Raw genomic sequence first — 22,812 nt, forward strand, 5'->3', positions numbered from 1 at the left:
TAAGTAGCTTGTGTGTGAAACCAGCCACGCGATTCTGAGCTTCTTAATTCTTGTAACTTTAGGCACAATAAGCATGAAAACCCATTTTATGAAGCCAGTCACCTTAACCATTCGGCTAAGATTTGTGTGACACGGATACATTTATGACCTGGTTATGTTGTTTTAAGAAAAAAACTAAACAACTGTCAGTGTCCTTTTACAATGCAATTTTACATGCAATGTGCTGTTGTCTTTAGTGAAAATGTATTGTACCTATAAAGTTGTGCTGGACTTTTACAACCAGCTGTGTAACAAGCAAGAAACCAGTACATTTCTGTTTCAAGCTACCATGTCCTCTGGTTTAGTCTGGCAATCAAGGCTGTTTTTCCAGTGACTAAAATGTGTGTTGAAACATTGTATACTAGTTTATTTAAGCTTACTTTTATGAGTGTTTAAAGGTCATCACAATTCAAATGTGTCAGTTCTTACTACCTTCCTCAAATCTGTTTTCACAGTGTGTTTATGGAGTTAATTCCCTTTACTTATTGGCCAAAAGTTACTAAAGTTTGAATCAGTAAACACAAAACAAAACAAAACAAAAACATTGCCATATAGTCTAAATATGTTGATAAGTAGCCTTTGGGTAGAATTATACATAATTATGACAATAATGACACTATTTGCTAAGGCAATGGAGAGTAGGGGAGCTGAAGGGCAAAATTACATTAAACCTCCCCTCCCCCTAACACGGCGGTTGTATCTGTTGTCACTTCCATTACGATTATTATTATTATTATTATTATTATTATTATTATTATTATTATTATTATTATTATTTTAATATAAATAATAAACAAAGAGGGAGAACAACCCCATTCTCAATCAGATTTTTTTTTCGTTTTTTTTGTTTTGTTTTGTTTTAAGCGTTTATTTTATTTCCCTTGTGTGTCCATATCCAATGGGTCCGATTTAAAGACCTGCCGGGACAGGTTCCTTTCCATAGGGTCGCATTGTCTAATCCCCCAGCAAAAGCAAGAATTTGGAAACACAGACAGACACAAAGCCTTTGAACCCAACCCCCTGCACCTTTTTAAAACACAGACTCGCGCATACACACACATTGCAGCATTGATGCGAACGTGCTGAGTTCCGCAAATATAGCACGCCAATCAAACCTAAAGAGACCGGCCCTCTTTTTCGTCTCTTAGCCAACAGGTTGTAAAGTCATTATTAATCCATCTGGTTTCTTCTCATTAGACCTTCTTGCTTCTTTTTGCACTCCGGTTGAAATTTGAGGGAAGCATCCTTGCGTTCAAGTAAACCATGTACTGCCTGTGGAACAGAAGGTCTGGCTTCATTCAAATGTACTGTGTATTTTTTCTTTACGGAGTTTTTGGAAAAGCCGCCAGTTCAAACTTAAGGTAAATCCCAAACTTTATTTTTTAAAACATGTAACATCTTGTACTAATCTTGTTTGCATTCTCAGCGGCATATTACTGTTTTGGATTTAGTCGAATTATACTGGTGTGTGTGAGATTATATATATATATATATATATATATATATATATATATATATAATTAGTGCCGCAGTTCTTTAGCATTCTATTTTTTAGAGAGCTATTTAATTTAAGTTAAATCTGATGTTAGAGCCCTGAGGTGTGTTTTTTTTTTTTTTTTTTTTTTTTTTTTTCGGTCTTTAAGCTTTGAGATCAAAGCCCAGCTGGAGTCTTACTGTCTCCGTGCAAATTTGAAGGTTGTTGAAGTGGCTGCACATTATTCGAAAGAGGCTTTGTGGTCCACTGGGCTTAGCTTAATGAGGCTGGTAGCGGCACAGTAGATCCTGCGGGAGTTGTGAACGGTTAGTAATGACTTGCCAAATAAAATACAAAATGCAACAAAATCATGTAAACGAGCGAGATTAAAACATTATATAAAACATCAGTTCTGCAAAAAAGAGACATCAAATTTGGTTTCCAAGTTAAATCTGTCGTCTACTGTAAATCTAAATCTAGTGCAAATCAATGCAAACTCATGGTCATGAGCATGAACACCCTCAGTCTGTTAATATTGAGCAATATCAATAAGGAAATATGTACAATACCTATTTTTTTGTGCAACATACTTTAGTAAACCAGTGTGGTAAAGGATCAATAGTTTAAAAAACCTTCAAAGGACCATCTAGTTTTTATAGGTTGATAGTTTTTATATACAGGTGATCTTAACATAAGAAATATCACTACAGGATTCCTGATACTGCTCAATAAATAGACGGTCTTACAGGTGGTCTTTTATACAAGTTTCACTGTATAAACCTGGGAAGTATACAGTCCACAGCTGTTTTATTGAAGCCCTTTTAAACGTTCCAAGAAAATGTTTGGCAGTCAAGCTTCTGTGTAAACAATATTTTTATAGGGATTATATCCAGAGTTTTTTATTTTTTATTTTTTTCTTCAATAATCCACTTTAAACGCTCAATCATAAATTCTGAGGTAAATAATATGAAGCTAAATTTACCTGGCAATATATTTTGAATATCTATTCAAAATACAGATTCAGAATAATATGTTGGCAAAGACAGAAGTATTTGGGCTATTAGTGCAGGATTTTACTACTGATGTCATTATACAGTGCCTATAGAAAGTCTACACCCCCTTGAACTTTTTTCACATCTTATTGTGTCAGTGCCTCAGAGTTTCATGCATTTAAATGAGGATTTGTTCCACTTATCTACACACCATACTCCACACTGTTAAGGGGAAAACCATTTTTATTGAGAAAGATTATATATTAAAAATACAAAACTGAAAGATCATAATTGGATAAGTCTCCACCCCCCTGAGTTAATACTTGGTGGAAGCACCTTTGGTAGCAATTACAGCTGTGAGTCTGTTGGGATAGGTCTCTACCAACTTTGTACACCTAGATTTGGCAATATTTGGCCATTCTTCTTTACAAAACTGTTCAAGGTCTGTCAAGTTCCTTGGGGAGCATTGATGGACAGCAATCTTCAAGATATGCCACACATTTTCGATTGGATTTAGGTCGGGGCTCAGCCTGGGCCACTCAAGGACATTTACATTTTTGTTCCTTAGCCACTCCAGTTTGGCTGTATGCTTTGGGTCGTTGTCATGCTGAAATATATATACAGTGCCGTGAAAAAGTATTTCCCCCCTGTCTGATTTTCTGCTTTTTTTTTTTTTTGCATATTTGACACTGAATGTTATCAAATCTTCAACCAAAACCTAATAGTAGATAAAAGGGACCCTGAGTGAACAAATAACACAAAAAATTGATACATATTTCATTTATTTATTAAAGAAAGTTATGCAACACCCAATGCCCCCGTGTGAAAAAGTAATCGCCCACTTAGACTCAATAACTAGTTACGCCACCTTTAGCAGAACTGCTTCAACTCAGTGACATTTGTGGGTTTTCGAGCATGAACTGCTCGTTTCAGGTCCTGCCACAACATCTCAATGGGGTTTAGGTCTGGACTTTGACTAGGCCATTCCAAAACTTTCAATTTCTTGTTCTTCAATAATTGTGATGTAGACTTGCTTGTGTGTTTCGGATCATTGTCTTGCTGCATGACCCAGCTGCGCTTCAGCTTCAGGGACGGATGGCCTTATATTCTCCTGTAGAATTCTCTGATGCAGAGCAGAATTCAAGGTTCCTTCAATGATGGCAAGGCATCCAGGTCCTGATGCAGCAAAGCATCCCCAAACCATGACACTACCACCACCATGCTTGACCGTTGGTATGAGGTTCTTACTGTGGAATGCAGTGTTTGGTTTTCGCCAGACATAACGGGGCCCATGTCGGCCAAAAAGGGGAGGGGGCAATTACTTTTTCACACCTGAAGATTGCATGTTTAATTACCTTGCACACCAAACAAATGAAAGAAGACTCCCTCTATATACTACTACAACCCACAAAAAATTCTGACCAAAAATGTGCAAAAATGCAGAAAATCAGACTGGGGGCAAATACTTTTTCACGGCACTGTGTATATATGTGTGTGTATGTATGTATATGTGTATATATATATATATATATATATATATATATAATTATAATAAACTTTTATAAAATGATTTGATATATTGCAAGACTGTTTTAAATCAACATTACCCATGAATTAACAGATGACCTTCCTTTAAGGTACATATGAACTGCAAATTGTTACTTTAAATGATGGTACAAAGCATGATAAAACACAGTGACTGCATAAGCACGGTGAACTGTACTGTATAAGGCAACGACTCCAAAATGATTCTGTACGTTTTAGTCTGTGTTGTACAATAGCAGTTTTGTAAATACTTAAGGAGTGTTTTGGTTTCTGCTGCAAGTCAACAACAGACTCCTGGAATATCATGATGTGCAGTACTACTTACAAAATGATTGTTTTCCCTGGGTTTTCTCCTGCATTCGCCTCAGTGCTTGGATGTGGTTGTGTGGGATTATATAAACAGTAATCAACTGAATGTAATGGTTGCTTCTGAGTTCTGATGAATGATAGCATAAATTATGATGGTTTTAGGATTGGGTGGCCATGGAGACTGAACTGCTCCATTAGCTTGTAAGAGGGAGATTTGAGTTGTGGAGCATTGTGAAGGGGCCTCCATGGTCACTTCTTGGTGTGTTATCCCTGCTCCCTGGATAAAAAGACTAGACAGAGCTTCCGATTTCACGATTAAGAAACATAACCGATGAAGGTTTTACCTAAACCAGTTTACTTTCTTTCATGTTTGTTTTATCTCATTAAACGCTTTTGGGGGAAAAAAAAGAAACATAATCAAGAAATTGAATACACTTAATTCACTTTAACATTTGGAAAATGTTTACGGCTGATATCATCAGTAATTGGTGTAATAATGGATACTAATAATATGACACATATTTAAAAGGCTTCCCTTCAGCATATCTGTAGTCTCCCTTATCTTTTTGCAGTAGATTCTTTAGTTTTCTGGACCTTTTTTTTTTTTTTTTTTTTTTTAACCTCGGGTAGAGACCATCCACTCTCTTGTAAGTGCACCTCCTGTGCAGTAGGTATTATATAGGTCAGGTGGGGTCTTAATAACTGCTGCACAGGATATGAACTTGAACAGTAGTATTTATCCTGTTTTGCCATTGAGAGGTAAAAGACTCCATTAGGGAAGACTTGTTTAAAGTATACAGAGACAGATGTGTGTTAACTGCAGCAGTACCGCTTGCACACTAACTCTGGTAAATGTGTTTACAATTAGTTTCACTTTGTTAGGTGTTATATCACTGTGCTGACTGTAGAGTGGTGACTTTTTCAGGTCAGTTTCTAGTTCATAGACTGTAGACTTTTCTCTGCATCTCATAGTCAGCCAGTCATAACTCAGTTCTATTATATGTGTTCAGTGTTTCAAGTGCTGACTGGGTATTCTGAATACCCAGTACCTTATACATCCAGCAGATAACTGAGAATACACACACATATATAACAGTGAATACCATGAATGCAATCACTGAGCTTTTATTCTGATCTCCTTTTTAAAAGTTATCGATGAGAAGGAAATTCTGCAACAAAAAAAACATATTTGACCCTAAATTAATTCTATGCAGAGAGTTTAGTTTGATCTGCAATTTTAGCACAGGTATACAACTTATGTTTACAGCTTTTCTGTAATTTTCTGCCTGTCCCTCTGGGAAAGGAGATATCGAGTCTCCTATAAATACACATATATAAAAGATAGCAAGATACAGATGATAAATAGTTTTTTTGCAATCCAGACAGATCTGCGAGGAGTTCATAGTATGTATTCTAAAGACAAAACACATTTCTGACAGCTTCTAAGTGCAGTTTATGTGCTCTGATACTGGGGTTGGAAGGAGCGATTAACTTGATGTCTAGACAAGAAGAGTCAGGTTAATTTAACCCAAACGCTCACCCCTTTCATCTGGCTCTCATTCATGTGTTCCACCTCTGTCTCTCTCTCGCTTTCCCTGCTCTTCCTTTTCTTTTACTCGATCACTAACTCACAGGAGTCACGGCAAAGCTTTTTTAACTTGGCTCCTCTTTGTACTTCTTGGAGAAGAGTAGACATTCAAGCCAATCCTGAGCTCTGTTTCAAATGTAAGCCGTAGTATCTGTGCTACTTATACCAGTAAAAACCTGCCGGTTGATCTCGGCCTACATTTCCCTTTGGGACTGAAAATAAACCCCAATATACTTGAACCTCGGGGCACTATTAAACTACAAAAGAAGACTGTTTGCAAGCACAGATACCATGGTGTAAAAGCCCCTAAAGATAGGCATATCTGTCTAAAGACATGTTTTTTGGAACTTCCAACAAAAAAGATAAAGCTATAAAAGGTGTAAGATATACCCTGTGGGGCAGGTGCTAGCTTACAGTTTTCATGTCTTGCCTTTCATTGTGTAGACACATTTCTTCTGATAGTTCTGAAGCTGTGTAAGATGCCACTAACTGTTTAACACCCTCCCATGCTGTAGTATCCGTGGCACATCCGTAATGTGTGGATTGGTGTAAAGAGCTGGTTCTTTATCTTTGCCAGGACAGTAGTGAGGGGTCAGAGGTCCTGAGCCTCACCAAGGAGGTTGCCAAGTGGTGGGGAGAGTGGAGCTCGTGGTCCACCTGCTCTCGTACCTGTGGAGGGGGTGTCCAGTCCCAGGAACGCCACTGCTTGAAGCAAAGGTAGGACTCCCACCAATCCCACCTGCAACAGAAATACCCCCTTTTAAAGAAGCAGAATTTTGTGTAGTTAATAGTTTTGGATGTTGTTTTTTTTAAAAGCTGGTCTTATTTGGTCATGGTCAAGTTGGCTAAAGAAGGATCAACTAAGAAGGATTGGAAATGTCAAACAGTAAAAATAGCACTGGAAGTTACTTACACTTTTAATCAGCTTTTTAATGTTTTCTGTCTCGTTTTTGTCCTTTTAAGTGAATATTTTTTTTAATTGGAGGAAATGTTAATTGGTGTTATTTGCTCTGCAGACATTGGTCTCCCTCACAACAACAAAAAACCAGAAACAATAAAACTACGTCTAGAACCACAGTGTAGTACAAAATGTAGGATTGTTACAGCACACAATTCGATGGCTGCGCTTATATCTGCAATTATTGCACTGGTTACACTTGTGTACAATGCTTTGCCATGCGTTTTGAGTGGAGAAGTAAATGTAATTGTTAAAACAAAAGTTGGCCCCAGCTGGAACCCATTAGCACGCCCCTGTGAAGTAAAAAAAAAAAAAAAGGGAAGAGACAACATCTGGCTGCTGTGATGTGTTGCTGGATAGCTTTATGAAAAGCCTGGGAACGTACAACATCTGTGCTCTAGGGGGGTCTTCAAACATGAACTAAACGTTAACACTTTTCTGCATTGGCTCAATAGTTGAGATGCCAAGTATAGAAATGATGCTTACAAAATCTTTTATCAGAGCATAACCATTATGGCAATTTTTCCTGGTTTTAATCCACTATTGCTGATTAGTGCACTTTTGATGTCATAAAATAACTGCATCTGTAATAATAATAATAAAAAAAAGATTTATTCAAAATGTTAAATTGTAATTAATACTTATTTTACATGTAGGATAATATGTAGTGTCTTTCTGTCATTACAATTCATAAACAAAATCCAAACAGTTAAGCTGAATCTAAACTTACTAACTGTCTCATTTGAATACCTTCTTAATTTTTCCAGGCTTGTTTCATCACAACATGTGAACAGCAGTTTATGCGTTGGCTCAGCAAAGAAATACCAGCTGTGCCAAATTCAGGTAACATGTTTAAAACAATACTCTAGCTTTCAGCAGTGGCTTTATGGCTTATTGATGCCTATATATATTTTTTTGTTTCCCTATACTACTGGATGCATAGCATAGGTCGCTGTTGTGGTATATCAGTTCCTCCTGCTGGAGTCAGAGAGGTCCACTAGTGGATATGCTGCAAAAGCACTACCCTTGTTTTATGTGTTTTTATTATGTTCACAGGCCTGCCCCAACAACGGGATCAGTTTTAAACAACAGCAGTGTTCAACCTTCAATGCCAAAGCCTTCGGTAGGAGGCACTTTAACTGGGTACCCCTCTATCCAGGTAAGCTAAGGTCTCCTTAATCTGGAGAAATAACCAAGCAGCCTGGCAAATATATTTTCTCTATGTCTCTCTTGTACACACGCATATGCACTTTTATTGATGTAGCTTCTCTGGCATTTGGCTTGCTAATGTAACTGCAAGTACTGGTAAAACTGCATCCTGTTTAATTCTAAAAAAGAGATTGCTTGCAGAAGATTGAAGGACACAGCATGGCATCTTGCTCCCAGATCTCAAACAATGGTTGAGAACGGCAGTTTTAAACCACAGGTACTGGATGGAAATGGATCTGACAGCGTCAGTGTACACAAGTGGGCAGAAATACAAACTGGCTTCATACTGCTACAATGCAGTCCATTACAGGAATTGTAGTTTGTTTCTGTGTTTAATGGTGTCTCTCTCTCACTCACACACTGCTCAGATGACTATATCAACATATCGAACAAGCCGTGTGATCTGCAGTGCACTACCAGCAATGGGGAAAGGCAGCTCCTGGTCCCTGCTCACGATGGCACCTCCTGCAGGGACAGGGCGTTCCAGGGAGTCTGCATTGAGGGCAACTGTGAGGTAAATGCATGCAGTAATACTAGAGCTTGTGCAGATTTACATACACATTTGGATGACTCGGGTGTCCCGTTTTGTGTAGATTTTAGTATGGGCGGAAATGCACAAGAGACTTTTGTGAGCTGTGAGCCTTTGACTGTTTTCTCTTGTGCTTCCCTGCCAGGTAGTGGGATGTGACGGGATGTTGTACTCCAGCAAAACTACAGATAAGTGTGGAGTGTGTGGAGGAGATGGCAGATCATGCTACCGGATCTCTGGGTCATATCGAAAAGCAATCACACAGTTGGGTATACCTTACACTGGCATCCTGTGGTTGTAAGCTTTTCTGCTGCTACCACTACCCAAGTAAAAAAACATTCTATATACAGTGAAGTCACCTGGAATTTAGTTTATACACCACCTATGGAACAGATGAGGTCTTGAACTCTTGGTTTCAAATTCCATTACAGCCAGCCCTTTTCTATAAAGACGGAGGAATTTGGCTGTTTGGAATTCCGAAGTTCACATCTTTGGAATGGGGAGAATTTTTTGTATAGCTCTTTCATTATTTATTGACATCTGCCTTTCATTAACTGCTAATAAGCAAGCTGCACTTGAAATTACTGAAAAATCGGTGTAATAATTAGGAACAGATTTCTTGCAGAAATCAGTGACAGTAAAACGCACGTGTAAACTTACTAAATAACCATTATAACCACATTGGTTTTAGTTCTTACCATGATATCCCACACTTCAAAATGCCTTTCACAAAAAAATTGCATTCCTTTTCCAGAAGAGGGTGCTAAAGATCTATCACAGTTCTAAATATGCTATTGGTTTCAAATAGAAGTATAGATATACCATGGAATAGTGTTAGCTGCATTAAAATGCAAATCTTTATTTTGTTGCAACTCTAGAAACAAAGATAATTGGTGAATCGGTGAAATAATCTACAAGAAGCAAGACTATTTAAACACCAGTTCAATACTTTTTTCCCATTTAACCCCTACATTATGTTTGTCAAGGAGAAGAAGGAACTCCTTTACTGAGTATTACATGAGAACAGGACAAAAAACTAACAATAAAAATGTACATACACAACCTCAGACTGGGACCTAGGAGTCCCACAAGGTTCCAGCGTGAGTACTGACGACATATGTTGACAAATCCTGCTAAGATAAGGCAGGGCTTCAAGGTCCCACTAGGACTGAAGGGGTCAAAACATTTCTAATTGAACTGAATTTTATTCAAAATGCCAAATTCCAGTTTTCCATTGATTGTCCACCACTTTCTAGAATGAAATCATGTTAGGACAGGAAAATGTGTTTATCAGTCAACTATGGTTTTGTTGACTAAGCCACAGTACTCAGCTCTTTGTGTTTACTTTGACGAATCCACAGTTTTCAGTTGAATTGGAAAATGATCAATTAAAGGATTAGGTTCCGAAATTGAAATGTTTTAACTTTGTATAATTCTAAAATGAAGTATTACACATTTTCGTAATTACTGAATAAAGTATATTATCAGAACATTCATAACATATGGTACATATTTTAATATAAACAGTATATTCATTATATTTAACCTTTATTTTCTATTATTTAGGCTATCTATTTGTAACTAACATCCCTGCCGGAGCAACAGACATTCAGATCATCGAACGACGAAAAACTGAAAATATTTTAGGTAACTGTAAAATTAAACTGTAACAACTAGCTCAAGGTAGGATATTGTATCCTGTTCCAGTTTTCCAGTATTCAAATGTGTATCAATTTTATCAGAAAAATAATCAGAAACATTTTCTCTTTAATTCAGTGTCTGACAAATCTTCTCTTTCTATTACAGAACATTTAACATGCATAACATATACTGTAAATCAAAAATAGTTTAATGTTAAGAAGAAAATAGAACAATTAAAATATAATATTTAGGTCATGCTATTCGTATTCCTGTTCTTGCATTGTTCCTCATAGCTCTGTCAGATGAAGCGGGTCATTTCTTCTTCAATGGCAACACTGTGATTGATAATCCCAGGAACTTCCGTGTGGCAGGCACAGTATTCAAATACAGAAGGCCTTCCAATCTTTTTGCAGATGGTTTTGAATACATCATCGCGCAAGGACCCACCAACCAAGGTCTTAACGTGATGGTAGGTTGAGTGAAAATGAATGCATGATCTTTCATTATTAATATTTAACAATTTTCAAACCTGGAGAGGGCACCAGGGAGTACTGTTGTTGTTTGTTATATATTTTTTCCATTCCTCTAAGTACTATAACCTGAATGGGAAGATGCCCCACATCACTTACGAGTACACTGTGCCCAGCTCTCCGGTGCTCAGGACAGCGCCTCCAGTGATGGAGATGGAGCTCTACGTCAGCGTCCCCGAGCCTGGTGTGGAAAACACAGGCATGGGCCCGCAGCCTGAGCAAGACAAGCAAGACCCTATCCGAGACTTTAATGGCACATCAGTGCTCATGTACGATGGCAATGAAATCGACAGCAACGAGGACTACAAGCGTGGGAATGACACTCCCCCTGTGACCTCCGAGAGCAGCCCTGCCACACACCTGGGGTCTGAAGGGCTGGTGTGGGAGCTGCAGGCCCCCCTGAACCTCTCCGATATCCCCAGCGTTCTCTTCTTTAAGCCTGTGAACAAGCACTTTCAAAATAAAGTAGGCAATCGGCTGCAAGATTTGGATAGACCGTCCAAATTTGGTGAGTGCCATCAATGTTTTCTCTAAATTGTTATTTTAAGTGCACCTTGGAAAGCATTGTTCTGTTCCTGCAATCTCCCTAAACAGCGGTTCCAGATATCTCAGCGTATTATCTAAAATGTAACTGCATTCAGTATATGGATACGATCTCCATGTAAAAGCAGCAGCACAAAAACAAATCTTAGCCTCTGGCATCATCTATTCATTCAGGTCCCAAGCCTAATCAGATCTATGGAAATTCTGCCACCCGGAATATCACCCGGCGCCCTCCCAAGACTCTTTTCAAGAACCTGTTCTTAAGCCTCCTCTCTAAGCCCGGAGGTCTGCGGAGGGCCTGTAAAAACAGTTCATTGCAGTTCATGCTGTGCCTTCAGTCTGGGAGCCCTCAGTCACAGCTCAGCCTCCAAAACTCTACTGCTTTCGTCGACAACAACCTGTCCCTGGAGATCTACCCCGAGAGTCTCAACTCCAAGCTCCACACAGGGCCTGACGAAAGCATCTCTTATAGCATGATGCCAGAAGTGGAGTACTCCCAACCCAACTCCTCCCACCAGCTGAACCTGCTCCATCTCCATGATGTGGAGCCCGTTCAGGCTCCTGGTACAGAGAGGTAGGTGCAGCGATCTAGTGAGCTTTTGGGAATGTAAGGAATCTCACCACAACAGTGCAACCCCTGAGATATTGAACCAAGCAGGAGAATCTAATTACAATGAAAAGCATGGCCTAACTATTAAGACTGCAGGACACTGCTTAGCACTAAAATGAATAGGTAGGTTTTACTTGTCATTGCATATGTGTATATTTAGCTTTCTTTATTCACTGAGGGGGCGATAGATACTTGAAGTCTATTTTGAGACAACAGTGCAAGCTTTATTTATATGACATACCTGCACACTTTAAGCTAAAGTCAACAGGGTCTATTGCTGCAGGCCTAAAACTTGTAAGCCTTCTCCATGGCAGAAACATTTCTACTGTATTATTATTTACTTAGTTATCTTAATAAGACGTCATTGACCCCTAAAGGAACACCAACACAAGAGTAATTATAGAGCAAAGATACAATATTCATATCTGTGACTTTTGCCAGCAGGCTTTGTTAGAATGCTTTAGCCTTTTAATCCCAATGAGAGAGCCTGGTTTTCATGATCGACCGCTACGGTCGTGTATTAGTTCTAGTTGATTGCACTTTTGTAATCTTTCTCCTGCTTCCCCCACAGCAACGAGTTTGAGGTGGGATCGGTAGATCATGACATCAGCCTGGCTGACTTGTACAGATGGAAGGTATCTGCGTATGCACCCTGCAGTTCAACATGTACTACAGGTGCATCTACATACTACACTATACATTCTGCTGTGTACACTTCATTATGTATAGTGTATATGAATGTATATAAAAAAGTGTGTATATATTTTCTTTTTTTTTAATTCAGGATATTCATGGTACATAGAACAGCCAATATGAAATACAGCAGCAATGGTTTTTTGTTTTTTTATTAATGTATTGATTTATTTAGTGATTTATTGATTTATTTTGGTGTTTTAGACCATGTGGAATGACCTGTTCCTGTAAAAAAAAATACAGCATCCGCTCACACCCAACTATTTATATGTAGCAAGTATTAGAATACTGTATATTCCAGTGAGATAATGTCTGTATTCAATATACCCAGTACTTCAGACTTGGTCTACTTCTTCAATAGAATTAGCAGTTGTATAAAGAACAGCAACAGATTCACACACTGAACTATGGTCCACTACAGCCCATCACTTCAAAGAACATGTAAGGTTAAAAAAAACTATTGCATTTACATGTAGCAGAATTCTGTATGTAAATGTGGTTGGTAACTTAAGCAAATAGTGTTTTATCTAAATTTCATGATACTTTATTTTATACCTGTTTAATGCCTCATCATTTCTGACAAACCATTTAACATTTTTAAAACTTGAATAGATGTCTGGAAACATATGTGTTTGTACCCTTATAAAAGTTTTCCACAGTAAATTTGCATGGTCATTTTGCAGTTTTCCCATTCTTTTCCCAAGGTTAAACTATGCATTTACCATAGTTTTCCAAGGTTTGTCATGTTTTCAAATTTGCTTTACCATACCTCTCTGTGCTTATGCTTTACCATGCTTTCACTATGCTCTATTAATGCTTTTACTACGGTAAACTTTCTAGGGCTAACTGGAAATATGCATGCCGATTTTAAAAACACCAGTATAAGTTGAGCTTGAATTGAATCCGCACATGCTGGCATGCCTCACTTTTCAAAAAAGGAAGCAGGTAGAGATTTCTGAATTTAGTTTGTTAAAATGTGTCTTTGTTTCCTGCAGGAATCACTTCTTCCTACGCCATGTGTGTCCGCTATGATGGAGTGGAGGTTGATGAAAGCTATTGTGATGCAGTTATGCGACCAGAACCAACTCATGAATTCTGTTCAGGGAAAGAATGCCTACCCAGGTCAGTTTAGCCAGACTTGTAACAGACACATTGGCTTTGGATATGATGGATGAATGCATGCATTGATTTATTATAAAACCAAAGAAGCCTGGGTCAACAGCAGTCTGCACATATTATACTTAGGGCTTCTGTTTTTTGGGTTTTATTAATTGTATTTGTCTGTGTTTATTTGAGCTATTTTCGAGTTTTATGTAAATCGGTTTTTATCGGGGCTTTTGTTTTTGATATACTGTATGAAATGAGTGGTTTTGGTTACTTTTCAAAATGCTTGAGCGTTTTTTTTTCTGTTAAAATATGTATAGTAACTCGACAGTACTTGCACACTACCTTTGCTGTCTTCCATAATTAAATCGCTATGGTCACGGGCACTTTCTTCTGGGGTTTTTGTGTGTAGGCATTTTTGTACATTTTGCCACAATTCTGTTTTAAATCCTCCGTATCTTAACTGTAGTACAGCTTGAAGTCCCTCTAACAAGCCTCCATCCTGATTGTAATCTCGTTTGAAATCTCGCAAGCAGAGTCTCCAATAGAAATGTAGGAATGTGCTGTCATTCAGTAGTTGGGGCGGGTTTAAAGTATTGAGAACGAATCAATGATAGATGCAAGTCAGGAAGGCAGGACATTGCCCAGCAGCACTGGGAAATGTATTTATTATTATTTTTGTAGTAGGTTTTATTTTTTAATGGGAAAAGGGTAAAGTCAACGTGAATTGATTAACCATTTCCACAGTTTTTTCCGGTGTTTTCCGGTGTTCATTTTTTTGTATCGGGGTTTTTTTATCAGGTTTTATCGGTTAAAACCAAAAAACAGAAGCTCTAATTATACTGTACAGTATAAACTTTCAGAAACTCCTTTTCGTCAACATGATACAACTTTGTTACACCAGAGAGGTACACATTCCTGAAACAGTGTTAACCAATTAGTACCTGGCTTTCAAGTGATTAGTCAAATACTCAAACCTACACTTCAAAACACCACCACAGTTTATTACACTGTTACCTCAGAGGGTATGACTGACAGTTGATGGATGTTGCACACTTGAGTGGCCATCACTAAAAAAACACTCCTAATCATGTGGTTCCTAATTAGGGATGTTGTCTGCAATTCAGGTGGGAGACCAGCAGGTGGAGCGAGTGCTCATGGACGTGTGGAGAGGGCTATCGGTTCCGCACAGTGCGCTGCTGGAAGATGATGGCGCCCGGGTTCGATAGCTCTGTGTACGACGATCTGTGTGAGGCAGCAGAGCTCCAGAGGCCCATGGAACGGAAGATGTACAGAAACAAGGGCTGCGGTCCGCAGTGGGAGATCTCCGAGTGGTCTGAGGTAATGTCTAAATGCCCTCACTTGTTTTGTACATTTCTGAATATTTTATATCCTTGCATTTTTTTTTAATTTGTGTTGTTTCTATTTTGTTCATGAAGCAAGTTTTTAGTTTTTAGTAGTTAGTGCAGTGTGTTAACACTCCTCCTCCCTGTTGACAGTGCTCTGCGAGATGCGGAGGGAAGGGGGTGGTGAGAAGGGAGGTGCGCTGCTCAACGGAAGGCCGTCTGTGCAATGAATCCTCTAAACCGCTGAGTGAGAGAGAGTGTGATGGCCTGCCTTGTGACAGGAGGTGGACTGTGTCTGACTGGGGACCGGTGAGTTTCCTTGTGTGATGCCTTGCAGAAATGTGTTGTGTAGCCAAGATTATACCACATCCATCAGTCAGTCAATCAATCAATCTTTATTTTTATATAGCGCCTCAAAGCGCTGAACAAAGGAGTAATAATAATAATAATAATAAATAATAAAATAATAATAATAAAATAATAATAATAAACATATTTCTTAAGAAGAAATACAGAAATGAAATCACTTAAAGGCAATACAAACAATATATGCATAAATATATCTAAGTAAATAAATTAATAGTTAAAAAGCATTTAAAAACAAGTAATGAAAAAAATATATAATTTACAGGACTGTGAACGCTCTGTCATAAAAGTAAGTTTTCAGTCTTACTTTAAAAAGAGCAACAGAGGGAGCCTCCCTCACAGATGGTGGCAAGCCATTCCACAGTTTAGGGGCTCTGTAAGAGAATGCTCTGCCACCTGCATTTTTTTTCTGTATTCTTGGAATGTTAAGCAAGGCTGCACCCTGTGATCTAGGAGGCCGACTAGGAGAATATCGAGGCAGGAGTTCTTTTAGGTATAGGGGACCATGGTCATGGAGAGCTTTACATCAGGAGCAGGAGCTTAAAATCAATCCTGAAACGAACAGGAAGCCAGTGCAAATCTGCCAAAACAGGGGTGATATGTTCACATCTCTTGGTTCTTGTTAAAACTCTGGCCACAGCATTTTGTACAAGTTGTAATCGTGAAATAGGTCCTAGAAATACCAGAGAACAGTGCATTACAGTAATCTATACTTCGGCAATTTAAGGGTCCCAAAAGCATTATCTGTTTCATCATAATTTAGCATCAAATAATGTTTTGACATCCTTTTTTGGTGTCAGCCAGACAACTATTCAGTGCACCTACAGCTGAGTTGTCTCCTGTTTAAATGATAAATATAGCTGAGTGTCATCAGTGTAGCAATGGAAGTGTACCTCATAACTTCGAGCAATATACCCCAAGGGAAACATACAGTATATAGTGAGACAAGAATAGGACCAAGAATGGAACACCCCAGGTAACTAGATATAACGGAGGTGTCTACCTCAATTTAGCGATGACAAACCCACTTGATTTTTGAGGCGATCAATTAAAATAGAGTGGTCAAGGGTGTCAAATGCAGCACTTAAATCTAGAAACATAAGAACTGAGAGTAAACCCATATCAGAAGATAGCAATGCATCATTTACAACTTTAACAAGGGCTGTTTCAGTGCTGTAAGCGTTGTGGAAGCCGAACTGAAATTTCTCATTGATGTTGTATGCTACAAGAAATGTGTTAAGTTGATTAGCCACCACTTTCTCTAAAACTTTGGATAGGAATGGGAGATTAGAAATAGGCCTGAAGTTATTAAGAACTGTGGGGTCTAGGCCATTTTTTTTTTTAAGTAATGGTTTAATAACAGCAACCTTGAAGGAGTTGGGGACGATACCAGACAACAATGAGCTGTCATTGATACTTAGAGCTGTAGCGTTAATCTTAGCAAATACTTCCTTAAACAGTGTAGTCGGAATAGGGTCTAAAACACAAGTAGTGGATTTCATGTTCATTACTAGATTCATAAGATCCTGTAGGCTTATCTGAGAAAAAGTGTCAAAGACTTGTTCTGATCTTGAAGCATCAAATAAGTTTGGTTCGTCATTGCTGTTTCGTGACACATCCTGTTTAATGGTGGTATTGAGTACCTGATTGCGAATGTCAGCAATTTTTTTATTAAAGTGATTCATAAAACGTCAAAAGTAGTCAACTGAGGGGACTCAGATTGTGGGTTAGTTAATTTAGCTAGGGAATCAAATAAAACTGGGATTATTCAAATTGTTATCTGTAAGATTCAAGTAGGCTGATCTGGCAGAAGATAGAGTGGTCCTATATTTCAAAACATTATCCTTCCAGGCAAGGTAGTGGACTTGTAATTTGGTGTCTCTCCATCTACGTTCTGATGTACAACGCACACATTTAAGTGTGTGATTTGTCTCATTAAACCAGGGGGAAAATCTTTTAAGAACCATTTTCCATTTTTTAAATGCCACTGCCGAGTCTAATGCGCTAGAAAGAGTTCTTCAACTGCTCCTGCTTGTAGGAGAGTTGAAGCAGACAAAGCTTCTAAGAACTACTTGGTGGTTGATGAATTATTAGACTGAGTTTTAATATAGCGTGTGGGGTTCTTTTTGAGTGGGATAACTAAAAAAGAACAGCATAGTGGCTAGAGAAAGTGAGATCAGCAATTAAAATGTTCTGTACATCTAAGCCATGAGAAATTACTAAATCCAGTGTATGGCCGGGCTCATGGGTAGGGCCGGTAACATGTTTTGTAAATCCCAGTGAATCCAACAGTGATATAAAAGTTCTGGCAAGAGGATCCTGACCAACATCAACATGTATGTTAAAATGCTTAACAATCAGTGCGGATAAGTAATCTCCGAATTCAGAAATGAAAAGGGAGTTAGGTCATGGTGCCTGATAGATAACTACAATATAGATAGGCAGTGGACTAGAAACAAGAAGTGATAACATTTCAAATGAGGAATAGCCATCAATCAAGCAATTTTTTAGTTCAAATTCAGTGCCGAAGATGGTGAAAATACCTCCTCCTCACCCTGTGGGTCGTGCCTTCTGACAGAAAGAAAAGCCTGATGGGCAAGCCTCTACCAGGGGAGCATTCTCGTTGTGTTTCAGCCAAGTCTCTTCTAATGCTAAAATATCTATATTAGATTCCAAAATAAAATCGCTAATTAAGACAGATTTATTTGCTAAAGATCTTGTATTAAGTAGTCCCAGTCGTAGGATCGGGGGTACATGATCATTTGGGGTCAGGGGGCAATGTTATATTTATTCTAATTAGATTCTCAAGGTGTGAGCTTCTGGACGATACCGAAGATTGACAACGGTGAACCTACATTTAAAACTAAGTCGTTGGGGACCTCTTCTTTCATTTTATTTAGTCAGGGGTGTTTAATATAATTCTCTGTTTTCTGCAAGTACAAACAAGCCTCTCTTGTTAGGGTGTAAGCCGTCTTTCCTAAAGAAACCAGGTCCTGCCCAAAAACTATCCCAGTTTGCAAGCTGAACAAATACATACACAACATTTGGGTAGTGAAACGGAAGTTTATCTGGGTGTCTTCTGTGTTAAGAGGAAGTTATTTTGAGATCTCTGTTTATCTCCGTGTCTCCAAGTGCTCAGGGCCCTGCGGTGAGGGCCGGATGATGAGATACGTGGTTTGCAAGAACAGCAACGGGAACGTCATCTTGGACTCGCAGTGTGATCTGGAGCTGAAGCCCCTGGCCGTGTACCCCTGCGGGGACAAGAACTGCCCTGCCCACTGGGTGGAGCAGGAGTGGGAGCAGGTACACAATATAGAAGTGATAACCCACAATGTGGAGGACTTTCTGCTTCACCTGTTACTTTGTAACTTCTTAAGTCTGATTTTATATTGGTGTTATGTTCTGCAGTGTAATGCCACCTGTGGTCGGGGGGCGAAGACCCGGCAGGTGATCTGTGTTGGACTGGAGAACGGGGTCTACAAGGAGTATCCTGAGCAGAGCTGCAGCCTCTCACAGAGGCCCGAGGAGGAGACTGCCTGCTTTGAGAGGCCCTGCTCCAAATGGTTCACCACATCATGGTCACAGGTAGACCCCTGACACGGGGCTTCTTCTCTGTAGCAGTATGTTTAGGGGTTTCAGATTTTAAACAGCCTTTTCGGTTCATCATAGAAGCCAGACAACATCTGAAGGTCCCAATACCTTGGATTAGGCCTCCCTAGCCATTTATTAGTGAAGAAAGAACTTAATACCATAGTGCTAGTACCACTATTTGAACATTGAAACCGGACCTGGGACAAATATAGTTGTACTTGATATTTTATTTGTAAACACCAACTATTTCAAGTAGTTGAAATATTTAAATATATAATCAATTTTGTTTTTAAAAATGTAAACATTTTTGCAGAAAACAAACACTATTTGAAAATATTTAAATATATGCAAGTTATTTGAAAATATATATATATATATATATATATATATATATATATATATATATATATATATATATATATATATATCTTCAACTATTCCCAAATAGTTATAATGAATAATCAAAAACTAAAACCTAATTATTACCCTAAATGTGTAATTATGTACCAAGTCTTGCAATTAACACATGGTGGTTGATGAGGATTTCTAACGAGGAAAATGCTAAACATGTTCAATTCAATAACTTCAAAATAGGCCATTAAACCAGTGGTTAAAGATTTAATTGTTTTCAAATATTTACCCACTGAAATAAAATATTAAAATATTTCAATTAATTGATCAAATTAAATCTAATTGAAACAGAGCAGTTTCCAAAAGTTAATTGAGTGGTTAACAAGGACAAGGCTTAACCTGCTTAGAATGCAGGATAATAATTAGGCTTCTGTATGTTACAGTTACATATTTATGAATGTATTTCAACTACTTTACTCATATTTAAATATTTTCAAATAATAATTGCTTTCCACAAACCATATTTAAATATTTTCAAATAATGGTTACTTTCTGCAATCTTTATTTAATTATTTTCAATTATTTACAATTTGTATTTTAATTATTTTCAAATAATAGTTATTTTCTGCGATCTGTATTTACCAGTAATTATTTTCAAATAAGTTACTTTTCACAAACCATATTTATAACTATATTTATCTCTGTTCTGATTCAAACCTACACTGCAAAAATAACCACATTTGCATGTGTTTCTATATTTAAATGTATAATACCATGCAAACAACTGCATAAATGATATCTGAAATCAATAACACACATTGTACTATACAGTACTATGATTCCATCCCTACAGCAGATAGGGCTGTAAAAAATCTATTGTGAGAAGCAGCACACTTTGGATACCAAAGCTTCTTAAAACGTACAGTCTGTGTATCTACCTGCATAAGCCTTCCATATTTTGAACCTGACCGATTTATCCTAAACACGTCTGCAGGTTTGCAGTTTCCAGGTAGAGAATCTGACTGGTTTCTCTGTTCACTGTGTTTTCTTGTTCTAATTCCAGTGCAGTAAGACGTGTGGGAGTGGGGTGAAGGTGCGGGAGGTCAAGTGTTACCAAGGAGAGGAGGTCGGGCACAGCTGCGACCCAGGGACCAAACCAGAATCCAGGCAGACATGCGAGATCCAGCTCTGCCCCACTGAAGCTCCAGGTACAGTTCAAAAAGTGTGCGATTGTCAAAAAAAAAAGCTGTGTCGTCACCTTCCTCTCTTGAAGGAAGTATTTCACACTAGCAAGTTGCTAAAATAAAAACTGCCAGGTTGCATTAAAACAGTCTTTATGTACCTGATTTTCTTTATTACTTGAAATAATAAGCCTGTTCCATCTCCTGTAGATGAGGTCTGTAAGGACAAAGCTACTGCAAACTGTGCCCTCGTTCTGAAGGTGAAACTCTGCACACACTGGTACTACAGGAAGGCCTGCTGTCAATCGTGCAAAAACAAGACCCAATAGGACGAGGAGGGAGACAGAAAACTGCAGGAGAGAGGGATGTGAGAGCTGTCTGACAACAGGACATCTATAAGTATCAAATCTAATAGGTTCTAGACTTGTCTGAAGAGGTAGGCTCTTGAGAAATACCGGACTGTTACAGGCTGCAGAGGCCCCATGCATCTCGGTTTCACAAGGACTGGGTAAAAGCCAGAAGGACCAGAGGCAAGGCCTATAATTACCTTTAGAGATTTTTACCTGTATGAATATGTTTCTTACTCGTGACTGTAGAAGTCATATTTTTTGTATTTGATTTGTACATATGTTTGTATAACCAACCATTTGTTTAGGAAGAAATAGAATATAAAATAAAGATTACTTTGAAAAGTAAGTAACATTAACTTAAAACAATGTGTGACTGTGCAGTGGGGAAGGACGTTTAGCTTTAACTTTCCTAAATGTCTTCTACTAAGAATGATGATTCTGGCTTCCACTTGACCCCATTTGAAGTCACCTTTGCATACCATTTAGAAAGTTACTGTTTCAGAACGGTCATGAGATAGTTGCCAACATTGTGAAATATATTTTAATGAGACGCAATAGTTGCGTAACGCTTTATCAGTGTCAGTATGTTTTGGGTTATTTGTGATATTTAAAGTATTGTAAGAATGACCCCCAGAGCTTTCTGGTTGAGCTTGAATAGCACCCCACCTGAAACATAGGGGGTTAACAAAAATCACAAGAACAGAGGAGGGATTTTAATCATCTACTACCTACAATCAGACATTACTTCCGATAGCCCCATTGAAGAAGTAGAACAAACTTCGGCTGCATCTGATATAACGTCACTAAAACATGTTGAATTCAAATGTTATGCTGTCATGCCGAATACAGCCAAACAACAGAATACAATACAAATGTTATAGTTTTTATTTATTTTTGGTTTGTCTTTTATGTTGCTGTAGGTACAGCAGAAGCAGGTTGCCATCTCTTCTGTAACATGTATTTATATTACTCACTCACTCAATCACTCACTCCTCAACTAAGAGATCACTGCAGTTTATACTCCACCTCCACCTCCACCTCCACCAATGGACATTTGAAAAACAATTTGGGCAAGAGCAGTAAAACATTTTTAAAAAACCAGGTATGAGGCATTTACAGATCACAACTTTAGTACATGAGCTTAACACTGTACTTTAGAGTTTCACTCAAACAAGATGTCACCTGACAACTATGAATTTCTAGGTGAGATTCTCCGGTGTACCTGTTCTCTGTGCATGGAAACAACAATTTCCAGAGCTGTGCGAAAACAGCACGAGAACGCTACGCATGGCTAATTTGCATATCGCCCTCCTCCTTTCCCCTTCATTTGCATGACGTCAGGTGAAAAGAGCGTCTTCGAGTAAAATAAACGGAACCAATGGAAACCTGAAATGTATAGGGTCATTTTTCATTTGGCTCGAGCACAATGTCTTGAGAAGAATTAGAACACACTTTGAAACTCCCCCATTGACAACCAGGCAACACAGCAATAACAATTCATGATATGGTAACGAACAGAAAAGACATAGCACTTGTTATGTTTTATTTTTTTTTAACTCAAACCCCAGTGCACTAGGGCGGCCATTTTGAGAAGCGCTTTGAAACCGAGTTTAAAGTTATAAGTGTAAAAAGTTGTCAGGATGTCAACAATGAAAAGAAATTACAGGTACTTTATTTAAACACTTGCAGCAACACGTGGGGATGTATAACGCTATATTTTTTGGAACCCCCCTACTTCCTCTTTAATATCATGTTATAAAGCTTTATGTACCCCAATCTGAAAGCAAAATGATAAACCACTATGATAAAGCTTAGGCCTCACAACTGTATGGTTGATTTAGACATGTTTCGCTAAACATCGCT

At 38.3% G+C, this 22,812-nt stretch overlaps 1 protein-coding gene across 1 annotated transcript; it reads left to right on the forward strand.

Annotated features, from left to right (window-relative positions):
- Positions 1–1,167: 1,167 nt before the first annotated feature.
- Positions 1,168–21,295, forward strand: LOC117417219 (ADAMTS-like protein 2). Its single transcript, XM_059034856.1, has 18 exons — positions 1,168–1,400; positions 6,530–6,664; positions 7,673–7,748; positions 7,962–8,064; positions 8,483–8,628; positions 8,789–8,912; positions 10,210–10,290; positions 10,578–10,753; positions 10,875–11,322; positions 11,532–11,931; positions 12,539–12,642; positions 13,656–13,782; positions 14,892–15,105; positions 15,264–15,419; positions 18,609–18,779; positions 18,885–19,061; positions 20,482–20,626; positions 20,810–21,295. Exons 1-18 carry the CDS (start codon positions 1,303–1,305, stop codon positions 20,926–20,928), a joined length of 3,000 nt encoding a protein of 999 aa, XP_058890839.1. The 5' UTR covers positions 1,168–1,302; the 3' UTR covers positions 20,929–21,295.
- The last annotated feature ends 1,517 nt before the right edge of the window (positions 21,296–22,812 follow it).

Source organism: Acipenser ruthenus, chromosome 12 (assembly GCF_902713425.1).
Source record: "Acipenser ruthenus chromosome 12, fAciRut3.2 maternal haplotype, whole genome shotgun sequence".
NCBI lineage: Eukaryota > Metazoa > Chordata > Actinopteri > Acipenseriformes > Acipenseridae > Acipenser > Acipenser ruthenus.

Excerpts from the sequence above, each read along its gene's own strand:
- LOC117417219 (XM_059034856.1), top strand. The coding sequence starts at position 1,303 with ATGTACTGCCTGTGGAACAGAAGGTCTGGCTTCATTCAAATGTACTGT. Across the intron at positions 11,932-12,538 it reads CAGGCTCCTGGTACAGAGAG|CAACGAGTTTGAGGTGGGAT; the intron begins GTAGGTGCAGCG and ends CTTCCCCCACAG. Across the intron at positions 13,783-14,891 it reads GGGAAAGAATGCCTACCCAG|GTGGGAGACCAGCAGGTGGA; the intron begins GTCAGTTTAGCC and ends TCTGCAATTCAG.